We start from the raw sequence: 25,568 nt of genomic DNA, 5'->3' as shown, positions 1-25,568 counted from the left end.
TTTTCCAGTTTTTATTGAAATTTACGCAGTTTAATGTCTCAATGTACTCTGACATTAAGCATACAACAAATAAACAATTGGAGATAAAAAAAAGAAATCAAGGAATCATTTTGTTTAACAAAATTTAATTTAAATTTTTGACTCGACAAAGTAGCCACCTTTTGCAGATATAACCGCCGAACACACTCGTGGCATTCTTTCTACAATGGAAATCAAATATTGTTTGGGAAGTTCTTCCCAACACTGTTGCAGAAGTTCCCACAAATGTGTTGCACTTGTAGGTTGCTTTGCTTTCACCCTTCTGTCCAGGTCATCCCAAACCAGCTCGATGGGGTATAAGTCTGGAGACTGTGCTGGCCATTCCATGATTTGAAGCCTACCGTCTTGTTATTTTCCTCAAAGGTAGTTTTGACATAACCTGGAGGTGTGTTTAGGGTCATTATCTTGCTGTAGGATGAACCCCTGACCAACTAGGCGTATACCAGAGGGTATTGCATGGCGCTGCAAAATGATGTGGTAGCCCTTTTGGTTCAGGGTGCCAGTCACTCTGTGCAAGTCGCCGACTCTGGATCCAGCAAAAGAGCCCCACACCATTACGCTTCCTCCTCCATGTTTGACAGTTGATGTCACACACTGAGGAAACATCCTTTCGCCGACTCGAAGGCGTACAAAAACACTGCGTGATGAACCAAAGATTTCAAATTTTGATTCATCGGGCCATAAGACCGTCTTCCAGTCTTCAGTAGTCCACTGGCGGTGCTTCATGGCCCAGGCAAGCCTCTTTTTCTTATTTTGCCATTTTAGCAATGGCTTTCTTACTGCCACTCGACCTGTCAAACCTGCAGCTGGAAGTCTTCTCTTCACAGTTGAAACTGAGACTTGCTTACTTCAACCAGTGTTAAGCTGCGCTTGAAGCTGTTGTCCTGTGAGCCACCTATCACGCAAGCTGTTGACTCTCAGAAACTTGTCTTCTGATGCCGTTGTGGATTTGGGTCTGCCAGACCTCTTCCTGTCAGACTTTCCTCCAGTTTCCAATATGCTACTTCCTGCAGTGTAATATTGTCCAAATAATGCTGCAGAGGGTGTAATAACAGTCTGTTCCAATACTGCTTTTATACAGACAAGGGGTTTGTAATCAAGTAATCAGCAGAGGTTGGGACACCTGTAAGAATTGTTTGCATCAACTTTCAAGGCTTAATTTACTTACATTGCTGCAGAACAGCTGTAAGTTGTTAATCCATTACTTGTTCCCTGAAGAAGGCCTTTTTTACAATATAACTGTGCAATTTACATTATTTTCCCGTTTTTGCTAAGGCCGAGAAAAATATATTTCCGGTTTCTGGTAAGCGCGCGCATCGATTTTGATCCTGCGCGTCAACCCTGTGGTGTACTTGTGGAGTGTGTGTGGCGTACTTGTGGAGTGTGTGTGGCGTACTTGTGGAGTGTGTGTGGCGAACTTGTGGAGTGTGTGTGGCGTACTTGTGGAGTGTGTGTGGCGTACTTGTGGCGTACGTGTGGAGTGTGTGTGGCGTATTTTTTTCAAATTTGGTATCGACGTTCGTGCATGGTTCTCCCCTGCAAAACTACGTTTAGTTTATCCAAATCCAACCAGCCGTTCCAAAGATATGAGTAGTTTTGTGTGCCGTGACGTCATGAATCCAATAGGGAAGTTGCATGTGACGTTATCGTCTTAGTCACGTGACCGCTTGGGTGGCAAAACATTGCTTCTGCCACCATACGTAATGGCGGCAATTTGAAACTCGTCTCACATATAAATTGCCCCCTACACGATGGTAAAGAGTTGTTGTGTTGTCGGATGTGCAGCCCGATTTCATAAGAGATCGGGCTTGTCATTCTACCGTTTTCCGGACGACACAACGCTAAAACGGATTCATAGCTGCCTTGACTGCAGCTCTCAGGTGAGAATATGGCTCATGAGGTCGTTACCTTCGCTCGCGAAGCGAAAAGCAGGATTAGACATTTGGTTACGTACATGTGGAGTGCGTATGGCGTACGTGCAGCGACTGCGGCGTACTTGTGTACGTGTGGAGTGTGTGTGGTGTATGTGTGGTGTACGTGTGGTGTGTGTGTGGTGTACGTGTGGAGTGTGTGTGGCGTACTTGTGGAGTGTGTGTGGCGTACTTGTGGAGTGTGTGTGGCGTACTTGTGGAGTGTGTGTGGCGTACTTGTGGAGTGTGTGTGGCGTACTTGTGGAGTGTGTGTGGCGTACTTGTGGCGTACGTGTGGAGTGTGTGTGGCGTACGTGTGGTGTACTTGTGGCGTACATGTGGAGTGAGTGTGGCGTACGTGTGGAGTGTGTGTGGCATACTTGTGGGTCCACACGGGTCCACAGGCAGATGACACAGCCTCAGTTTCTCGCAATACCGCAAAAACGCCTCAACGGGCAAGCTACGGGCGTAAACTGACAGGTCCGTCTGATCAAACGACAGCTTTCCCGCCATGTTGTTTATGCCACCCAAGATGGCGGCCGGAACCGGTTGCCATGGACGACGCTCACGTGATGCAAGGCCTCTATCAGCTGGATATCGTCATTTATTGAAACGAAGACGTTCTTTGTCGGGTTCGTGTGAAGCAACCAGAAGACCTAGAGAGCTGCGGGTGGTCTCGTTAGTTAGGCCTGGATCCTATCTCGTTTGCCATGAAGTTGTAAGTGTCTGTGATAATCTAGTGGACTGGGAGAAGAGATCGTGGGAGACCATCGGCCTGTTAGACCACTTGCGCATGCGCAGTGTTGACGCGATCGACGCATTGGAATGTTTGACGGTACGGCGAGGCGATCTCGAGATCGAAATGGCAATCTATAATATGCTTGAAGAACTTAATAATTTTCAGAATAAATACATTTTAAAATAACTTAAGCTTGTGTTCATTATTTACAAAAAAAAAGGCCTACAAGTCCCATTGGCTGTCTTTAATTTCTCTCTGGACGGCGCCACAGCAGATGAGGAGGACCGCAAGGCATGGGGACACAAAAGACACCTCTATATGTGCAATCCATGCTTTTCAAAAAAAAACAAAAAAAAAACGCATCGCCGCATCAATTCTGGAACTTTGGTCTGACCAGAGACCAGCAATATTTTTTTTTTGGCCTAACCTAAACTTTTTTTTTAAACCTCGAGCAGTTTACTGCTTACCTTTGTATCATTTCAGGTTATTCACTGGACATTAAACTGCGTACATTTCAATAACAACTGGAAAAATTGAGGTGTTATAAAACTTTTGACTGGTAGTGTAGGTGTTAACCTGGCATCCCACACAGCGGTAACGTTATGGTCAACGATGCACCTGGACTTATCTTGATAGGCTCTTGTCAGATGGTGAAGCCCCTGATTAGATCTCAGCAATACAGGATCTCAGAACTTTGGCCCATAATAGGGTTATCCAACGTCCCTATTTAAATGTTTTACATGTATTTTGTACTTGTACCTGTGTCCTGTACTTACCGTAATAATTGTACGGGATGTATTATTATTATATTATTATTATTTATATCCATTATTCAAAGTAAATGTGGTCAAAATGACGCACACAACACAACATGCATTTTAAGGCCATTTTCCCTGCTAGAGCGGGGGTTAGCGGGGGTCAAAATGAAATGGAATAAAATCTCGAGTGACATTTTCCTCTTCACCAATCACATGCTGCAATATGTATCCAGCCTGGAAATGCACATATTAAAAAACGTTACTATACTGCGACTCAGGGCATCTGGCAAAGGGGATCCCAAACAGGAGGTTTTACCGGTACAAATCTGTGTACAACCGGATAACTTTACAATTGAAGTTATGAAAACGTTAATTTATTTAGTTATTTTTAGTTTTTGTCTACTGCTCCTTTCCTCTGCCATCTCCAGGTGCTGCATGACATCAATGCCAGGCACCAAAGAGGGCCCGGCAATGATGCGCGCTGAAAGGGAGTACTCAGTTTTCACTCCAGTTGTTTGTTTTCTTGTTTGTTTGTCCGGGCGATATTTTGGAGCTAGATGCTGAAATTTCGGAACAACAGTGAGCAAGTGCTTTGGCAAAACTAGTATTTTTTGTTTTTTGACAAATCAATTAATTGATTCGTTACTCAATTATTAATCGATTAATTAAGTACTTATTTATTTCCTTTCCCATCTGTGCAATATCTCAGGCACCTTTTGAGCTAGGAATGTGATATTTGGACATGACAGTGACCAAGTGATTTATCTGTAAAGGCTATTTTTGATGTATTTATTATCAATTAATCGATTACTTATTTAATTATTCGATTAATGACTTAATTAATTGATTTTTTTAAAGTTACAGATTCAGATGAAACGGTGGTGGTTTAGGTATTCTATTAGTCAATTGATTAATTATTTAATTATTTAATGACTATTTATTTATTTTCATTATTAATCATTTATATATTTTCTTTCTCAACTGGGCAAGATCTCAGGCACCTTTTGAGCTAGGAAGCTAATATTTGGACACAACAATGACCAAGTGATGTGGCTATGAAGGATATTTTTGATTTATTGATTTATCAATTAATTGATTAATTATTTGTTGATTAATCAATTAATTCTTTAATTATTCGAGTAATGACTTAATTATTTTTTAATTATTTTTTGTTACAGATTCGGATGAAACGGTGGTGGTTTACGTATTCTATTCGCCAATTGATTAATTATTTTATGATTATTATTTATTTATTTTCTTTCTCATCTGGGCAATATCTCAGGCACCTTTTGATCGAGGAAGCTGATATTCGGACATGACACTGACCAAGTGATGTGGCTATAAAGGAGCTTTTGGTTTTATTGATTAATCAATTAATGGCTTATTTAATTAATTTTCATTAATTACAGCTTCGGATGAAGCACTGGTGGTTTAGGTATGCTATTAGCCAATTGATTAAGAAAATGTTTTATGAATATTTATTGATTTTAATTATGCAATTAATCAATCAATTATTGTGCACCTCTCCCTCCCAATACAGTCTCTATGAGCTGCACGGCGGTATTACCGGGTGCCGAAGGCACCCCGGAAATGCCGCGCTGGAGGATATTTATTTATTTGGCATGGGGGCAGTGTACTTTGAATGTATCTGTACTTGTTTTGCTTTGTTTAAAATTAATTAATGATTTGGTATGAACTTCATTTTATATCAAATTAGAATGGGCCAGGCACCCTAATGCACTCCTCCCTTACCCCTCCCCAAATGCCAGATCCGATCATACATGTCCGCTATATAGACTGTTTAGTGTTTAGTTTAGAGTAATGAACTCGGATCATCAGCAAAATAGAGGGCAAGAGTAAAAAGACTGAAAACAGCAGTAAATTCATCATGAGGTTAAAATCAGAGATCATGGTATTTTGTAGAGCCACATGAAATAAAAAAACGAAAAACATTTCCACCTTCAGAATCTTCTCATCAGGAGTTAGTTCCGGCTGCCCAACAAAGGTCCGCAAATAAGGCCAAAGGAATGTGTAGAAGTATTCCGGAAACACATGCCCTCGTTGTTGCTGAAGGTACTCATCGGCAGTTAGGCGATCACCAGATTCTCGCTGCAGCATTTGAAAAACCTGGCACCACAATCAAAGGTCAACTAACATGCACAATATCCGCTGCTCACAAAACCGTTTCCTCGAGTCAGTTCAAATGCAAAGAGCACAATATTATAGCGATTGGTATTTGAGGTCAGCCAGCAAAGTTAAGTGATGGACAATCGTTGGTAAAATGTTACCATGGCAAATTTGGAGGGCTGATGATAAAAGGTCACAGGCGTCAGCAATTGAAAAAGCAGGCATACAACAGAAAATAATAATCACAGCACATGGAAAAAAAAAATTCCACAGATGGCATTCGTGGAGCATACCTTTCCCACCTCCAATGTGGCCATTGAACTAAGCACGTCCGCAACACTGACAGACAGATGGTTTTACAACCTCGTGAGAAAGAAGAAGAAGAAGAAGAAGGAGAGGAAGAAAGAGCAGAAGAAGAAGAAGCAGAAGAAAAATAAAAAGAAGGGATCCCGTTCACCTGACCTACCATCCCATCAACCTTCAAGTCAAGTACCATCCAAAATAACTTTAAGCTTTTACAGAATCATCCTGAAACATGCTCAATTCTTCCACAACAGCCTTTCATCTCTTTCACACGGTACAGGAATTAAAACAATTCCTTGGCGTCAGGAAGGGCATCCGGCCATAAAAACATTGCCTCAAACAGGGAACCATGATTGTCATGGGGCCCGCAAGGCTAACCCCCGCTCTAGCGGGGAAAATTGCCTTAAAACGATCATTCATTCATTCATTCTTGATTAAAGGATATTTACCCTCTGATCTTCCACGAGGAACATTTAATTTCTCCCAAAGTTGCAGTGAAACCTGCCCTTTCATCAAGACGTTTTCAGGACCCAAAAGCAGTATAACCGTAATGCACCACTTTTACAGCACCTCCGTGAATATGATCTATGGAATCACCTGCACTCTCTGCAAGAAGATCTACATCATTGAAACTGGGCATAGACCGGCCAATCACTTCTGTGAACACGAGCTCAATATACGAAGCAAGACTCGGTGGCTTAATGGCTAGACCGTTAGAGCATCCGCTCCGAGTCTGGGAGGTTGGCAGTTCAAACCCTGGGCGATTCATACCGAAGACTTTTAAAATGGTACATGCTACTTCCTTGCTTGACATTCAGCATTTAAAAGAATAGAGCATGGACAATCCCCATTGGTTGGCACCCATGGGGAGGAGGAAATTCCTCCTTAGGAAATGCCTGACAGTGCTGTGAGGAAAGCTGTGCCATTATTGTGACGTCTCTGGTTACCCAGAGTACTTCACCTTATATCCTGTAAAAAAATAAATTAAAAAAACAGCATTGACCTCTCCAAGTCAGATATTTGACACTGCGATCTTTCTGGACATTTGTTCAGCTACATGGCAGCCTCCAGTATATTTATCCATTTCAGTACCACAGACAGTCACAAGTGAAAAATCTATGACATCGGCACTTTGGCTCCTCTCAGGATCAATGAGCACTTTTCATTCTTTTTTCCAACCCTCACATCTCTATCTCTCTTCTTTTATTTTACCTATTTGTTTTGATCCACCTTGAACTTCTGCCTGACCTTTCCTCTCTTCATTCCTACCTTCCTTTTCCTCTTTTCTTGTCCTCTTACCTTTACTATTCTTATTTTGCTCTATCCTATTGTGTGTGTGTGTATATATATATATATATATATATATATATATATATATATAGTTGCGGTTTTGAGTCTGTAAAGTGAGTTTAATAAAGGTTAAAGTCTGTCCCCCATAGTTAGTCACACAAGCAACATGTAGCCTCACGATAGTATAGTTATGTCTAAGTATTTGTGAGCTTAGTTCCTTTCCAGTGTTAATTCTGCGTTGAGTAGGAGCCAGGAGAATAGGCCCGACTTGCCACCGATTTTCCAGCCACCCTAGCCTCGATCCAGTCTGTTAAGCATTGGTTGATCATTGGGCGAGTTAACACGAGACAGGCCTAGTAAGGTCGGGGCGGAGTCGAGGTGGGGCGGCAGAAGCGATGACGGTAAGCACGAGCCGCCAATCAGAGCTCAGAGGTGGTGGCGGCGGCGTGGCGTCAGAGGGCGTGGTGAGAAGAGTTGGGTGAGTTCCAGAAGGTTCGGGGGGCGTAGCTATAAAACCGCTGCGCGAAAGCCCTCGAGAGGACTTGCTGCAAGAGAGAGAAAGAGGACTTGCACGCCAGGACTCGCAGGGGAACGCAGGATAAGCGCGACAGGACTTGCTGCATGAGAGAAAGACAAGAGGACTTGCATCGGAGGGCTAAGAGGACTTGCTGAGAGAGAGAGAGGGAGATATAGGACTTGATACATACTGATGAACTTGACGAACTTGCACGAGAACGCGCGCACTAAACAGCTCGGAGTGTATAGAAGAAGAGGAGTTGGTCGCTACAGATACGCGGGCGCAGCAAGACGCGCTTAGAACGAATACAGCGCATTTGAGACGCGCGAGTGAACAAGGCTGAGTAACCGCCAGCCGCGCTAAAGTTCGCCCTCTACCGTTCCGGCCCATCATCTGTTTGTTCGAGAGACGCGCTATGAGTCCTTGCCTTCGCCTGCCACCATCCTAGCGGGACATCCTGGGGACCGTGGAGAGCCGGACAGGGACCATCTCTGGACGCGTTGGGGGATACCTGCCCATCTGCAATTCCCTGTGTGAGTGTGAGGCGGGCCCGTTGTCCCAGGGATAAGTTAAGACTGCTTAAGGATTGCTCTGTGTCTCTTCGTCCTTGAACTGTATATACGTGCGGGAATAAGTAAACCCATTTTTTCTTCCTTTCTTCTTGATTCGATCGTTCCTGTGGTTTCCTCATTTGACTAAGCGTGGCACGAATAAGATCACTCCAATCGGGTTCCACTGAGTAAGGCTGCGCGGACCACGTGTACGCAATCCACTCGGCATACTAACATCACACGTGGTTCATGCGAGGCTTGTTTCCTCGCTCCCAGGGCAGCGCGGGGACTTAGGTACGAAAGAAAAGTAGTCCCGAAACCCTACGCCGCGTGTGTCCGGGAGGGACGTAATAAGTCTCGGTTCCGCCAGGCCCGGTAAAGACAAAGGGATTAATCCCCCCCTTGGTAAGGGGAAGAAGGCCGGCGTAGAGAACCGTAACAATATATACATTCACGTGAAAAAGTAAGTGAACCCCATGTAAAGTTTTGACTTTTTCAACATATTTCAACATACAGCTATTTGATCTACATTTCAACAATATTGATAGATAAAGGTGATATAATATAACAAATATCATGAAACATTTACATTTTGTAGACCATTGTATGATTTAAATAAACATAAATGCAAATTTCGCATGTGGAAAAAGTAAGTACACCCCATGAAATGTTTTTTACCTTTTTAACATAAGTGGACATGTCAATATTTGATCTTCATTTAAACCAGGGTTGGGGAACCTTTTTCCTGTCAAGGGCCATTTCGATTTTTAGAACATCCTTCGAGGGCCATGCTAAATTATTGAATACATATATCGGACTCACCTAATGCGATGGCTGGAACTGTTTCTCTTTGGCGAGGCGTTTGGTGTCAAGTGGTAGTGATGATTATGCTACTCGCAGCTGGTTTTGCAGGTTTGGGTCAGTCAGTCTTGAGCGGAACCGAGTCTTTGCAAGAGTCAGTTTTGAAAAGAACTGCTCACAGCTGTAGGTCGTCCAAAACAGTGATGCAAACTTCAGTGCATGTCTCCTCAGAATGGGAAAATCCTCAGCACGTACATACAGTTTGTAGAACTCGAGCAAAGGGAGGTTGTTGTACCTAGCTTTGAGCTCGTCATTGCTTTGCAGCTCAATGATTTCGTGTTGTAGGTTGTCAGGCACATCAGCTGGTTCCACATTCAACGGCATGGCAAATATGTTCAGTTCCCTTTGTTTACTTTTCATGTCCTGGAACCTCTCTCCAAATGCTTGGAGGAGTTTTGCACACTCAGCAGCATATTCAGATGTCACAGCAGGCTTTTGTTCTTGCAGAGTGGGAAAGTGGATAGTGTTTCCCCTTTCCAGTTGCACTTGCCACAGCTTTAGTTTAGCTTCAAATGATTTCACATGTGATTGCAGAGAGCTGAGAAGCTGGTTGGGACCTTGGAGCTTAACGTTCAGCTCTGACAGGTACTTGGTAATGTCCACCATGAAGCCCAAATCACACAGCCACTTGCTATCACTGAGTTCCATGACAGGTTTCCCCTTCATCTCCATGAAATGTTTCACTTCTTCTCTCAGTGAGTAAAACCGTGTGAGCATATTTCCACGACTCAGCCACCGCACCTCACAGTGGAAAACCAGATCTCCGTACTCTGACTCTAGTTCACTCAGTAGCTCCTTGAACTGGCGGCTGTTCAGCCCTCTGCTTTTGATAACGTTTATGGTGGAAATGACAGTTGTCATCACATTGTTGAGCTTCACGGACTGTGCACACAGATTCTCTTGGTGTATGATACAGTGGCATACAACTAACTCACTTGGATCAAGACTGAGACGACTAATTTCTTTTTTGAACAATGTAGTCAATCCCTTTTGTGCGCCAACCATGGCTGGGGCTCCATCCGTGGCCAGGCCACTTAACTTGTCAAACTGCAGTTCGAATTTGTTCATAGCCAAAACAACTTGCTCAAACAAATCCTCACCTTTGGTGGTGCCATGCATGGCTTGCAAAGACAGCAACTCCTCCCTCGTATCAAACTCAGCTGTAATCCCCCGCACAAAAATGGCTCGTTGGGCGGTGTTTGTTATGTCCGTTGTCTCATCACAGGCCAGAGAGAAAAACTGGAAATCTAAATCAGTGTTTTCTCAATATCTTGTGCCATGTCAGTAATCCGATCTGAGACAGTTCTTCGAGACAAACTGACACTTTGGAACAATTTTACTTTGTCCGGTGCGAGCAGCTCCGCAGCGGCAACAAGGCACTCCTTCACAAATTCTCCTTCTGAATGCGGCATCAGCTTCTTAGCGATAGCTCACTCACCACAAAACTAGCATGCGTAGTGTTGTCTCGGTCAGATTGTGGTCTTATGAAGACTGCTTGTTGAGCACCAAAACTCTGCCGAAGAACGTTAACTTTATCCAAGCGCATTTGTCCTTTCAACTCGTCCAGTTTAGCATGTTTCGAGCTGTAATGACGCTCGAGGTTGGCCTTTTTCATCACCGAGAGCGCTTCCCGACAAACTAGGCATACTGGCTTGCCTTTTACTTCCACAAAGAAATAATCGTTTGCCCATTTCTCTTGGAAAGCGCGACATTCCGCATCTACCTTTCTTTTCTTGTTAGTCGTCATGTTTGCATATGCTGAATGAAATGATGCCATGAGATCACGCGATCACTTGACTGTCCGGAAGGTCGCATATCGCAGTTACGACTGTCCGGAACTCACTTGACTGTTCGGAAAGTCGCATATCGCAGTTACGATTAATCGCAAATTAGTTTTAATTTGATGGCAATTATTCTGTTAGCGCCAACATATTTTGCCAACGTCAAATAAATGAATAAGTTCTCAAATGTGCCGTCCGAGGCAGCGTCTGCTCGCCACGTTCGGCATTCGTTGACTGTTACAACACGTGAAAGCTCGCTCCTCTCTGATTGGTTGAATCGTTGTTGGCCATAACCTGGTTACCCTTTGTCCAATTAATTTAAAACCTTGAAAAGGAAATAGGAAAAATTTAAAATTGAAAAGGAAAAATTTAAAACCTTCTCAGAGAGCCTCCTCAGCGCCGGCGAGTCTAGCATTTCACTCAGGCCGACTGGCACGGTCTGGAAGCAGCCATCAATCAACTGGACTGGTCTCCCATCTCTAATGCCTCTGACATCAATTCTTCCTGGGAATTCTTCCAAAGCAAACTGCTCTCTCTCATGCACAGATTTATCCCATCTCGTCTTCAGTTGTCTTACCCTTCCTCCCGTCCATGGTACACTGAATCTTGTGGTGAGTCAGTTGCCCTGAAACAACTTGCCTTTGCGTCTTGGAAGGCAAATCCAACTGAAGGCAATCTCAGTTCCTTCCACCAAGCTCAAAACAAGTGTGTTTCTACCCTCAGGAGTGCCAGGAAGCACTATCTCTCCACACTCAAGATTGAACTCTCAAACCTGTCTCCTTCCTCCAAATCCTGGTGGCGTCTGGTCAAATCCGTTTCTGGTGTTTGTTCCCCCTCCATCCCCTCCCTTACCTCAAATGGCGACACAGTTGACACCGCACGTGACAAAGCCGAATGCCTCAACTCTGTGTTTGCCTCAAAATCTTGTGTCCCAAACCCATCTCTCTCTGTTCCCACCTTTCCCAGTCGAACCCAACTGCTCCTGGACTCTGTGTCCTTCTCTCCTGACAAGGTGAAGAAGTTTTTATCAAACCTCGACTCTGATTCTGCAACTGGACCAGATGGCATCAGCCCCCGGGTCCTAAAATCTTGCTCTGCCGCTCTATCTCACCCTCTCTCTGTTCTTTTCACCCTCTCTTTTGCTCAAGGTCATCTGCCAGCATCTTGGAAATCAGCAAACATTACCGCTTTACACAAAAAAGGTGCAAAAATAGATCCTTACAACTACAGACCAATCAGCCTGCTCCCAATTATCAGCAAAGTCATGGAATCCATCATTGCTTCGGATATCAAATCCTTCCTCTTCTCCAATGGCTTGATCTCTGATAATCAATTTGGATTCAGACCAGGTCATTCTACTCTGGACATGTTGCTTCTGCTGTCTCAACAATGGATGGAGGTCCTCGATGCAAAACAGGAAATCAGAGCTGTCTCACTTGACATATCACGTGCCTTCGATACGGTCTGGCACCCAGCTCTGCTCACCAAACTCACCTCCTATGGTATTCAGGGAAATCTCCACTCATGGCTTGCGGACTTCCTCTCTGGTCGTAGGCAACGTGTGGCCCTGAATGGATTTCTCTCATCTCCCCTTCCTGTTCTGGCAGGAGTTCCCCAAGGTAGTGTTCTGGGCTCTGTGCTATTTCTGGTCTTCATCAATGATCTCTCCGACTCTCTGGAAAATCCTCTCTATCTCTTTGCTGATGACTCCACTATCTGCCGCTCTATTCCTCATCCCTCAGATCGGCAGTCTGCAGCCTCCTCACTCTCTGCAGATCTGGACAAAATCACAGACTGGTCAAACAAGTGGAACATGTCGTTCAATCCTGACAAATCTCACACTCTTACAATGTCTCTCCGAAAGGACCGACTGGAAAACCCTCCCATCTACTTTCTCAACAATCCTCTCCAAGAAGTTCTGTCACTCAAGCTTTTGGGTCTCACTATCTGCCATGATCTTTCTTGGGAAAACCACATTTCCAAGCTGGCCTCCAAAGCCAGTCGCCGACTGGGCATCCTCCGTCGTGCGAAGTCCTTCCTTGGCACACCTGAGCTCCTCACCACATACAAGGCTTTCAGCCGCAGCTCAATGGAATACTGTTCCCCCCTCTGGACTGGTGCTCCTGCCTCACACCTTGCTCGGCTTCACGCTGTTGAGGCCAAAGCTTTCAGAATCATTGGAATCTCCTGCGATGAAGTCAACTCCGAGGGCCTTTCACTCACTCACCGCAGGCAGGTTGGTGGTCTTTCTGTCTTCTACCGACTACTCTCCGGCCTTGCTCCCCCAGCTCTCTCTGTGCTCTGTCCCCTCAATATTCCTTCAGGTCGCACAAGATCTGCCTGCAACCCTCTTATGGTTAAACTGCCAAAGTCTAGGCTCTCTGCTCACCTTCACTCTTTCATTCCCCTTTTCTCCCGCCTCTGGAACAAACTCCCCCACTCCCTTCAATCCCACTCCTCCCTCCAGGTCTTTAAAACAGCTGTTCACCACCATCTCTTATCTTCCTCCATCGAAAACCTTGATCTTTTCTACCCCCGGTAATTCACCCCAGAGTCCGTGCAGTGTTCATATGTTTTATTCCTCTCCCACCTCCCCCCCAAGTCCTCCCGATGTCCCTGCTCTCAAATGTTGTGTTTGTGTCCTCCCCCCTCTCTCCCCATCTTGTCTGCCGCTCCCCTTGTTTTTTGTTTTGTGTGTCGGTTTGACTTTTTGTGTGATTAATGTTAGCTCTTTCACGAGCCTCGATCTTGTATACAAAAAAAAAAAAAAAAAAAAAGAAGAGATTACTAGAATTATAGATAGATGAATTGCCTCGCGGGCCGGATCAAACGGTCTCGCGGGCCATATACGGCCCGGAGGCCGGAGGTTCCCCACCCCAGATTTAAACAGTATCTATAGATAATTTGGATTCAGACCAGGTCATTCTACTCTGGTCATTTCTGAAAATCGTCACACCTCCTTGACGGACCCTGTATATATATATATATATATATATATGTATATATACATACATATATATATATATATATATATATATATATATATATATATATATATATATATACAGGGTCCGTCAAGGAGGTGTGACGATTTTCAGAAAACTCGTACACAGTTATTTTTAGTCGAATTTCAAATATTTTTTTTTTAAAGACTACATATATATGCCATGTAATACACTGTAACAAAGACATTTTTAAAATGTAATTCATGTTTGAAAAATGACATCATCTTCTTTTACACGTGACTTACACGTGAATATATTTTACAATATATATATAGATATATATTGTTGCGGTTTTAGAACCCTCACTTGTGTAAATACTTGTAAATAATTCTCATCGTTAAAAGGTCAAAGGTAGCACCCATAGTTAGGCCACAGCAACACGTAGGTCACCTTAGAAATCCCAGTTATTTCATTATTGTGTGTTTCAGATGAGGCCGTGTTCCCAATAGTTGAATCTGCGTTGCATCAATTAAATAAGAATAGGTCCCAATCCATTCCGGCCATTTTGCCAACCTCTCTCTCCCAATTCTGTTATGTGCCTTGGTTAGCGTTCACTCAGTAGTCTAGTAGGAAGACTAGGTCCCCCTGCACCCCCCGGAGATATACTTCTAATCAGTGTTTCTAGATTGGAAAAAATGTGTAGAAAATGACTAGCTATGGCCCCAAGCTGAAAAAATGTCCCACATACCATTTTTATGCAAATTACTGCTGCAAATTTTATGCAAAATTATGCAAATTTTATGCAAATTTTTGATGAGGAGTAGAGTTGAGGGGTCTTTGAGGGCTTCATCGAGGTGCTCTCGGTTGCAAGACTGGGTCATTCTGAGAAGCACAGCAGGGTCAGAGATCATGATGTTCTCCTCCTCAGTGAATCTCTCCATCAACAGCCTCTCCATTGCCTCACACACTGTTTTGAGGCAAAAGAGGGACTTTGCGTAGGCCTTTCCACTGAGAACACCTTTGAGAGATCCACTTGTTACTAGTTGTGCCTCAAAGAGAATCTCTGCATATCCAGAACCACGCATCTTGTGTCCAGTGAGCATCCCGATGTAGTTCATGGATGTGTGGAAGGGTCCAATCGTTACTACATGACTAGCAAATTCATTTGGCCAGCACCAGATGATGGGAAGGGCTTTCATGCAGACACCCAGATCAAATGTATTCAGGACCCATCTCTGACCCACCTCAGCAGTTGCTGCCTCGGAACGCTTCAGTAGCTCACGAACAACTGCGTTGTCTGTGATCGGTCTGTGCCTGGTGCCTGCATGGCATGGCAATGGCCTGCAGCCTGTGCCTGGGCTAGGGGGTTTCACCTCTGCAACTGGTTCTCCCCCACCCAGCAAATCAACAGTCGACTACTGCACGCCTATCCACCAACCGATCACAGACAACGCAGTTGTTCGTGAGCTACTGAAGCGTTCCGAGGCAGCAACTGCTGAGGTGGGTCAGAGATGGGTCCTGAATACATTTGATCTGGGTGTCTGCATGAAAGCCCTTCCCATCATCTGGCGCTGGCCAAATGAATTTGCTAGTCATGTAGTAACGATTGGACCCTTCCACACATCCATGAACTACATCGGGATGCTCACTGGACACAAGATGCGTGGTTCTGGATATGCAGAGATTCTCTTTGAGGCACAACTAGTAACAAGTGGATCTCTCAAAGGTGTTCTCAGTGGAAAGGCCTACGCAAAGTCCCTCTTTTGCCTCAAAACAGTGTGTGAGGCAATGGAGAGGCTGTTGATGGAGAGATTCACTGAGGAGGAGAACATCATGATCTCTGACCCTGCTGTGCTTCTCAGAATGACCCAGTCTTGCAACCGAGAGCACCTCGATGAAGCCCTCAAAGACCCCTCAACTCTACTCCTCATCAAAAATTTGCATAAAATTTGCATAATTTTGCATACAATTTGCAGCAGTAATTTGCATAAAAATGGTATGTGGGACATTTTTTCAGCTTGGGGCCATAGCTAGTCATTTTCTACACATTTTTTCCAATCTAGAAACACTGATTAGAAGTATATCTCCGGGGGGTGCAGGGGGACCTAGTCTTCCTACTAGACTACAGGTGCCGCCATTAACCACGCGGTCAAGCTCGAGGAAGAAGGGGGCGGAGCGCCAAGGACAAGGTGTGGCCTGTCAACCAGCCATCAAAGGCGGAGCCGGCAAGCCCTTACCAGCCAACCAGGACTGAGGTGAGCTCGCTGGCAGGCGTGGTTTCCAAGCGCGCGGATTGATCTGAAAGCGCGTTATATAAGTGCGAGCGAAAAGCCCTTTTACGGACTTCTTTCCAAGGGCTGCGCTGGGGGACTCCTTTTTGCACGGACTGCGCGGAAACGTCTGATTGTGGCAAAGCCTTTTGATACGGACTGCGCCACGAACTGCCTGTTGCCTACGAACATTGATCGAGAGAGAGCGTTTGGCACGATATACGTTTATTACGTACGCCGCATTCCAGTCTCCCAGATATATGTAAGGTCCGCTCGCGGTCAACGACACGCGGCGAGCTGCCGGCCTGCTGCCTTTCTCCATCACCACCACGGCACGAGGAGCCTGGACATCTACCTGGACCTTCCCCCCTACCCGCTACCATCCCGTGTGAGTGTGTATGTTTGTCCGGGGTTGTAAGTTAAGACTGTGTAGTTCAGCCTGCCCTGTGTCCTGCTCCTTCTTCTTCCTTGTATATTCCTTTCGTTTCCTCTTCTTCTTGATTGTAAATAAATCACCTTGCTATTTCTTGGTTTTCCCTAATCCGATCGCCTCCGTCCTTTCTTTCCATTGAGTGCCTATGGCACGATTTTGGAACCGCTATAATCGGGTTAGTCATTTGTTAACGGCTCGGATCGCGGACTGCTAACCGCTCGGCATTTACCATCACGTCCGTGGTTCGAGCGGGAGTTATTTCCCTGCTTGTGGTCGGTGTTGGTAATTAGGTATTTGGGACCAAAATTGACCAATCACCCCACCCAAGACCGACCGGGAGGAGCGTTGTGGCTTCCAGGACTCGGGACAGCCAGCTTAGGACAAGGGGATTACCCCCCCCCCCCCCCTTGATAAGGGGAGAGCCGACCCCCGAATCTGCAACAATTGGTGTCAGGAGTGGGATTGGACCCGAACCAAATTTTTTATCTTTTGAAAAAAAAAATAATAATTGGGTCGAAATTACGAGCGGCCGAAATTTTATTATAACATCTAAATTTTAAATCGTGCCATGGATAATCAAGACGATCGGATGCCGGTGGGGGAAAAGGAAGAGGTAGAGGTAGGGGTAGAATTAACCCAGGACCCCAGGGAAGAAGTGGGAGAGATGGAGGAGGAGAATGAAGAAGGTGCAGTAGTGGGGGTTGCAGGCGCACAAAATGGCGGCGCCTCGCACATGGCGACGAGGGCCGCGCCCGCTGCGCAGATGGGAGGGATGAATATCCAGGACCTCATTGCGCAGCTGCAGGCAGCCATGCAAATGGGGTTGGGAAACCAAATTGAGCAATTGGGAAGTCAAATGGGGGGATTGAGAGACGGGTTGAGCAATTTGGAACATAGAATGGGGGAGCAATTGGGAAGTCAAATTGGGGGGTTAGAAGTCAAATTGGGGGGATTAGACAGCAAATTGGGAGGAGTAGAAAACAAATTAGGAGGCCAATTGGAGGACGTGGGTAGCCAAATGAAGGAAATGAAGGACGGGTTAATGGGATTGGAAAATAGAATGGCCACTCAGGAGAACCAAATGGAAGGGGTGAAGAATGGGTTAACAGGGTTAGAAAACAAGATGGGAGGCAAATTGAGGGAGATGGGGGATCAATCCACCCGGGAAATCAAACAGATGGGGGATCAGATAGAGGAGGTAAGGAACGGGCTGGAAAGCAAATTGGACGCCCAGAAGAACGAATTGGAACAAATGAGGGCGGCATCTAAGAAAGAAATGGGAGAGATGAGGGAGGATATAAGGCGCGGGGTGAGCGAAGAGGTAGGAGGGGTGCGCAACGAGGTAAAGCGGGGTGAGGAGCGCGTGGAGAAAGAGGTGAGAAAGAGTACGGCTAGGTTACAGGGGGGTATAGAGGATTTGACGTGAGGAGTAGAGCAGCTGACAGTGGGACAAAAGGAGTTAGGGGAGCAAGTAAGTAGGAACACAGACGTGATAGGGGGGCTGAAAGCAGCACAAAGGGAAATCAAGAAAGAACTAACGGCGACAAAGAAAGAATGTCAGATGGTGTACGAGGGGCTGACAGAGAGGTTGGATGAGGTGGTAGAGACGTTGGGGGCGAGAGAACGAGAAGTGAGGAGGCATATAGAGATGACCAAGGTGGCCTTAGAAGAAGAAATTGTAGGGGCGCAACGGGAGATAGAAGAGGTGAAACAAAAGTTCGAGAAAGTGGAGGAGGGGGTGAGTGAAATTAAAAAGAGACGGAGGGAGACTAAGAAGGAAATAAAGGAGGAGGTGATGGAATTGGTGCAAGGTCTGTGCTCACATCGTGATGACGTACTTGCTAACCAAATAAAGAGTTTGCAGGTGGGGCGGAGGAGGAGCAAAGAGGAAGAAACGCCGAGGTGAGTGGCGATATGATCGGAAATGCATATGGTGTGAGGGGAGGTTCAGCGAGCTTGGGGGTTGGTATAGACCCGGGCGTTCGTGAGAGGACAATGGTAAGGTGTGCGACTGGTCCGGAGTGTGTGGAAAGAGAGTGTGTGCAAGGACGTCCGACCATGGGGAGTGTGAGAGGCGTTGGTGAGCCGGGATGTGCGGGTATGGAGTGGGTAGCGGGTTGCAAGGAGGCGACCCAAGCATCGACACCGACAGGGGCAGTCTTTAGAGGGACGGGGGACGCACGCGAGCCCCCCCGAGGATAGTGTACTGTGGGGGCCCAAACGGTTCGGCCCCGCGCTAACCTCACAAGGAGCGACGCACGGGGTCTGGCCTTCGGGCGGCCATAAGATTCCACTTGCGTCGTATGACGGCAAGAGTGATTTGAGGGCGTACCTGGCGCAGTTCGAACATGTGTGTAGAGGTAACGGTTGGAATCCGGATAAAGGTGGAGTACACCTTGTGGGGGCACTGCGCGGCGCGGCGGCGGAGGTGCTGACAGCTTTACCACCGGGTGCTTTCACCCTGCCAGCCCTCCGCATGGCCTAAATTAACAGATTCGGAATTGAACAGCAGAGCGAGCTTGTTAAAGCTCAGCTCGCGGTGCAAAAACGAAAGCCCCAGGAGACCATCGGGGAGCTTGCCCATGACATTCGCCGCGCAGTAGCGATCACACACGCAGACATGGCGGCGGCCTCCCAGGAAAGCCTGGCGCTGGACCATTTTATCCAGGCCTTCCCGGACCCCGAGCTTCGGCAACAACTCGCCATGTGGCGCCCGCGGACCTTGAGCCAGGCGGCCGACGCTGCGGCCCGTTGGGAAGCAGCGCCCTAGGGGGCCCGTCCCCGAAGGGGGGCCCTGACCTGGAGAGCATGGTCCGGAGGCTGGTGAACCAGCGCCTGGCGGGACCCGGACCATGGCAGGCGGCTCCGGAGGTGGCCCCCGGTAGGCAACGGGCAAATGCCCCGATTCGGACTTTCAGGGGGGGGGAGTTTGGAATTCCGGAGGCAAGCACCTTACCAGGTGAGGTGCTATAATTGTAGCCGGCTGGGTCACCGGGCGCGAGATTGTCGAGCTCCGCGCCGGGATGGACTCCGGCAGCCGGAACCATCAACTCCACCTCGTACGGGTCGGGTTAGCCGACCCCAGACACCCCCCCGCCAGGACCCGGGAAACTAGAATGTGCCGAACATACAGGGCCGTGTTCGGCAGTAGGGGATGGTGAGGCGCCCTCATTGACGCGACAGGTCATTCATTGTGGCCAAATTGGTACAGGTAGCCTAACAATTCGGTGCAAAATTGCCGGCGTGGGGGTAGACGCCATAGTGGACACAGGAGCTAGCGCCACGATCATCAGACCTGTGATCCTTAATTCGAGTGCAGACGGCTGGGATAAAATCCAGCGTCTGGAAAATTATAGTTTGCAGTTGGCTACCGGGGTAACGGCCCCGATCATAGGGCGTGGTTTTGTAACCCTCAAGTTAGGGTCTGTAAAGAGGGAGATAGAAGTTTGGGAGGCGGAGGTGTGCGACCCATGCTCAATGGGGTTGGATTTATTGACTGCCAGCGGTTGTAAAATCGATTTGTGCCGGGGGATCCTGCAAGTGGGAGTAGAGGAGCTACCATTGGATGGGGTGAGCATGGCCGAGAGGACGGAGCTGGAGGCTTCTGAGGCCGTGACCATCCCTCCGAGGGCCGAGGCCATCGTGCCGGCCCGATGGTTAGCTCGCCCAACATGGCAGGAGTCCTGCGGCCTAGTCGAACCGGTGGCAGCGCAGTCCATCCCGGGTTTAATCATGGGCCGTACCCTCGTAAAAACGGACCGGCCGGTCGTGGCCGTCCGGGTAATAAATATTAGTGCAGAACCACGCACGATAGTAATGGGCACGAAGATAGCCGGCTGCACCCCAGTTAACGAAGTCGCGCCAGTGAGGGACGAGAACGTCCAGCCGAGCCGGCCCCAGAGGGAGCCTTCAAAAAGTACTAGGAATTGGCCCGAGCCCATTTGCGAGATGGTAAATCGGAGTAGTGTAGAGTTGGAGGGTACCCAGAGGGAGGCCTTACATAAATTAATTGAATCCCATTTGGATATCTTCTTGTCCTCCGAGGATATTGGACGTACGGGCCTGGTGAAACATCAGATCCACACCGGTGAGGCCGGGCCTATTCGTCAGCCCGCCCGACGGCTCACTTGGAGCAAGAGGGAGGAAGCTGACGAGCAGGTAGAAAAAATGCTCGATGCAGGTATCATCGAGCCCTCGGGAAGCCCCTGGATGTCCCCTGTTGTGCTGGTCAAAAAGAAAGATGGGACCACGCATTTCTGCGTGGACTATCGCCAGCTAAACAACGTGACACTCAAAGACTCATAGCCCCTGCCAAGAATTGATGACACCCTCGATGCCGTTGCGGGCTCAAATTGGTTTTCAACTTTGGACCTCAAGAGTGGGTATTGGCAGGTGGAGATGGATAGGGCAGGGAAGGAGAAAACGGCATTTTCCACAGGTAAGGAGTGGATCAGTTCACTGTGATGCCGTTTGGTTTGTGTAACGCCCCCGCCACCTTTGAACGACTGATGGAGCATGTACGAGGCGGCATGCCATGGCAATCATGCCTGGTGTACCTGGATGACGTCCTGGTGCATGCTAAAACATTTCCCCAAGCCATAGCTAATTTGGACCAGGTGTTTGGGTGCCTCAGACAGGCAGGGTTGAAGCTGAGTCCGAGCAAATGTACTTTGTCGCAAGAGAGGTGGCCCATCTAGGTCACGTTATCGGTCGCGAGGAGGTAAAAACAGACCCACGCAAAATTACAGCGGTGGAGGAGTGGCCCGCACCACGTACCATCAAGGAGGTGCAGGGATTTTTGGGACTCTGCTCCTACTACCGGCGTTTTGTGGCAAAATTTGCAGAGTTGGCCCAGCCCCTCCACCGGCTTACGGAGAAGGGGACGAGATTTAATTGGACAAGGGAGTGCCAAGAGGCCTTCCTAGCATTGAAGGGGTGTTTGACATCCGCACCCATTCTAGCGTACCCCACTAGTGACGGGACATTTACCCTGGACACGGATGCAAGCCAGGAAGGATTGGGCGCAGTTTTGTCTCAGACACAGGAGGGCGTGGAGAGGGTGATCGCATATTATAGTCGGGCCATGAGTAGGCCCGAGCGAAATTATTGCGTCACTCGCAAGAAACTATTGGCTATGCTGGCTGCCATGAGCCATTTCCACCCGTACATGTACGGGCGGAAATTTCTGGTTCGAACTGACCATTCCTCCTTGCAATGGCTCCTTCGGTTCAAGGAACCGGAGGGCCAAATTGCAAGGTGGTTGGAAAAGTTGCAGCAGTACGATTTCAGTGTGACCCATAGGGCCAGGAAGGCCCATGGGAATGCCGATGCACTCTCTCGGCGTCCTTGTTTGGGGGAAAACTGCAAATCTTGTGCGAGACACGAGGAGAGGGAACAATTGGGCGATTCCACCCCTACCCTCGTAGTCCGTGCAACCCGGGTGAGAGGGCCAATTTTGCCACTAACCGCGGATGAAGAATTTGGCACATTGGCTTGGAGCACGGCCCAACGGGAGGACCCCGTCCTGTGACCGGTGTACGAATGGGTTTGATTGGGGCAAAGACCTAATGGGGAAGAGGTCACCCCCCTCGGGGCACCAACAAAGGCATATTGGGCTCAGTGGCAAACCCTGGAATTGAAAGGTAACATCTTGTATCGCAAGTGGGTGGAGGTTCCCTCTGAGAGAACTTCCTGGCTGGTGATAGCCCCAGACAAATTTAGGAACATCATATTACAGCAGGTGCAGGGTACCCGCTCCGGCGGCCATTTGGGCAGGACAAAGACTACATCTCGGGTCCGCCGAAGGTTCTATTGGGTTAATATGGGGCGCGATATACAGGACTGGTGTCGGAGATGCGATGCCTGGACTGCTAAAAAGGGACCAGCACGGAGGATGAGGGCCCCCCTTCAATTACACCAGGTGGGGGCCCCCCTTGAGCGGGTGGCTATGGATATTCTAGGACCACTTCCGCCGCACCCACCAAGGTAATAAATACATCCTTGTTGTAATGGACTATTTCACCAAGTGGCCGGAGGCCTATGCCCTCCCCAACCAAGAAGCCGGGGTGGTGGCACAGGCCTTTGTGGAAGGATTTGTATGTCGGCATGGGATTCCACAGGAGCTGCACACCGACCAGGGTCAAAATTTTGAAACTCAATTGCTAAAAGATGTGTGCAGACTCCTGTCAATTAGAAAGACACGGACAACGCCCTTGCGGCCACAATCTGACGGGATTGGTGGAACGGTTCAATCGAACATTGATCCAATAACTGGCATTGTTCACCACCACCCGTCAGGATGACTGGGACGAACATCTCCCGTATTTGTTAATGGCCTACCGAACCAGCCAGCACGGGGCCACCGCATGCAGTGCATGCATGTGGCGCTGCTTATGTATGGGCGGGAGTTGCAGGCTCCCGCCGACTTGCTATGCGGTCCCGTGCCAGACACCATGGCTATCCCACCGAGGAAGGGCTATGTACGTCACTTAGAAGAAGGCATGGAGATGGTCCATGCCTTCGCCACCGCCAGCTCCAGCTGGCAGGGGCCAAGATGAAGTGCAGGCACCACCACCGGAGCCAGGGGAGTCAGTACGCTCCGGGGATGAAGATTTGGTTCTTCAATCCCCGGTGGCGGAAGGGGTAGGTGCCCAAAACTCCTCTCCCTGGCAAGGCCTGGGGGTCGTCCTGTCGCAAGTCTGTGATGTGGTCGTTAAGATCAATATGGGGCCACGAGCCCTCCCTCGGATCGTCCACACCGACCGGTTAAGACCCTACACCGGCGAGCAGGCGCGCTCATGGATCGCATCGGCTTTAGACGCCGAGGTGGGACCCAGTACCTCACATGACAGGGGCTCATAGTGCAAGAGGACTGGGGGGTGATAGTGGGAGATTTTTTTTTTTTTTTTTTTTATAAACTGGATCGAGGCTCGTAAAGAGCTAACATTTATCTCACAAACAAATCAACCAGACAAACAAAACATATAAAAAGAGGGAGCGGAAGACAAGATGGGGAGAGATGGGGAAGCACACAAACACAACATCTGAGAGCAGGGAGATGCGTGGAAGGGAGAGGGCCCGGGGGAAGGAAGCGTGGGAAGGGGGGGGGGGGGGGGAGGGAGAAGTACAAAACACAAGAACACCAAGGACTTCCAGGACAGAAGTTGGTATTTCAAAAAAGTGGAATTGGGGTGAAATTAGCGGGGGTAGAAAAGATCAAGGTTTTGGATGGGGGAAGATAAGAGATGGTGGTGAACAGCTGTTTTAAAGACCTGGAGGGTGGAGTGGGATTGAAGAGAGTGAGGGAGTTTGTTCCAGAGGCGGGAGAAAAGAGGAATGAAGGAGTGAAGGTGAGCAGAGAGTCTTGATTTTGGCAGTTTAACCATAAGAGGGTTGCAGGCAGCTCTTGTGCGACCTGTAGGAATATTTGCGGGACAGAGCCCAGAGAGAGCTGGGGGGCAAGGCCAGAGAGGAGTCGGTAGAAGACGAAAAGACCACCAACTGGCCTGCGGTGAGTGAGTGAGAGGCCCTTGGAGTTAGCTTCATCGCGGGACATTCCAATGATTCTGAATGCTTTGGTTTCAACAGCGTGAAGACGAGCTAGGTGTGAGGCAGGAGCACCAGCCCAGAGGGGAGAGCAGTATTGCATTGAGCTGCGGATGAAAGCCTTGTATGTGGTGAGGAGCTCAGGTGTGCCAAGGAAGGACTTCGCACGACGGAGGATGCCCAGTCGGCGACTGGCTTTGGAGGCCAGATTTGAAATGTGGTTTTCCCAGGAAAGATCATGGCAGATAGTGAGACCCAAACGCTTGAGTGACAGAACTTCTTGGAGAGGATTATTCAGAAAGTGGATGGGAGGGTTGTCCAGTTGGTCTTTTCGGAGAGACATCGTAAGAGTGTGAGATTTGTCAGGATTGAAAGACATGTTCCACTTGTTTGCCCAGTCTGTGATTTTGTCCAGGTCTGCAGAGAGTGAGGAGGCTGCAGACTGCCGATCTGAGGGATGAAGAATGGAGCGACAGAGAGTAGAGTCATCAGCAAAGAGATAGAGAGGATTTTCAAGAGAGTCAGAGAGATCATTGATGAAGACCAGAAAAAGCACAGGGCCCAGAACACTGCCTTGGGGAACTCCAGCCTGAACAGGAAGAGGAGATGAGAGAAGCCCATTCAGGGCCACACGTTGACTATGACTAGAGAGGAAGTCCGCCAGCCATGCGTGGAGATTTCCATGGATACCAAAAGAGGAGAGTTTGGTGAGCAGAGCGGGGTGCCAGACCGTATCGAAGGCACGTGAAATGTCAAGGGAGACTGCTCTAATTTCCTGTTTGGCATTGAGGACCTCCATCCATTGTTGAGAAAGCAGAAGCAGCATGTCCAGAGTGGAGTGTCCAGGTCTGAAACCAAATTGATGATCAGAGATCAAGCCATTGGAGAAGAGGAAAGATTTCATATCTGAAGCAATGATGGATTCCATGGCTTTGCTGATAATTGGGAGAAGGCTGATTGGTCTGTAGTTGCTGGGATCTGTTTTTGCACCTTTATTGTGCAAAGCGGTGATGTTGGCAGATTTCCAAGCAGATGGAAGATGACCTTGAGCAAAAGAGAGGGAGAGGAGAACAGAGAGAGGGAGTGAAAGAGCGGAAGAACAGGATTTTAGGACCCGTGGGCTGATGCCGTCAGGTCCAGTTGCAGAATCAGAGTCGAGGGTTGACAGAAACTTTTCCACCTTGTCAGGAGGAAAGGACACAGAGTCCAGGAGCAACTGGGTACGACTGGGTATGGTGGGTACAGAGAGGGATGGGTTTTGGACACAAGATTTAGAGGCAAACACAGAGTTGAGGCATTCAGCTTTTTCACGTGATGCCCGATGCCCAATGTAGAGGGATGGTGGCTCTACCATCCCTCACATCCATTCGGGCAAAGGAGCTATAGGATTATGGGGTGGCAGTACAAACTAGCCCGGGAGGGTTAGGATAAATGTTAGGAATTTAGAAAGATGACCATCGGTGACTTGAGAGTTAAGTAGTGACAATTGTACCTGTAGT

The 25,568-nt window shown here is 47.9% G+C and overlaps 1 protein-coding gene across 1 annotated transcript in view; it reads right to left on the bottom strand.

The window, feature by feature from the left end:
- PIK3R4 (phosphoinositide-3-kinase regulatory subunit 4) overlaps window positions 1–25,568 on the bottom strand; it is a gene marked incomplete at its 3' end in the record, with an annotated part of 103,134 nt that overhangs the window by 45,963 nt on the left and 31,603 nt on the right. Inside the window, exon 5 of the mRNA XM_078768997.1 lies at window positions 5,406–5,573. Coding sequence (XP_078625123.1) covers window positions 5,406–5,573 — 168 coding nt within the window. The remainder of the gene's footprint in view (window positions 1–5,405; window positions 5,574–25,568) is intronic.

Source organism: Myxine glutinosa, unplaced genomic scaffold, assembly GCF_964187855.1.
Source record: "Myxine glutinosa unplaced genomic scaffold, kmMyxGlut1.1 SCAFFOLD_849, whole genome shotgun sequence".
NCBI classification, from domain to species: domain Eukaryota; kingdom Metazoa; phylum Chordata; class Myxini; order Myxiniformes; family Myxinidae; genus Myxine; species Myxine glutinosa.
The sequence above is the reverse complement of the archived record's forward strand: the minus strand, read 5'-3'. Positions and strand labels throughout refer to the sequence as shown.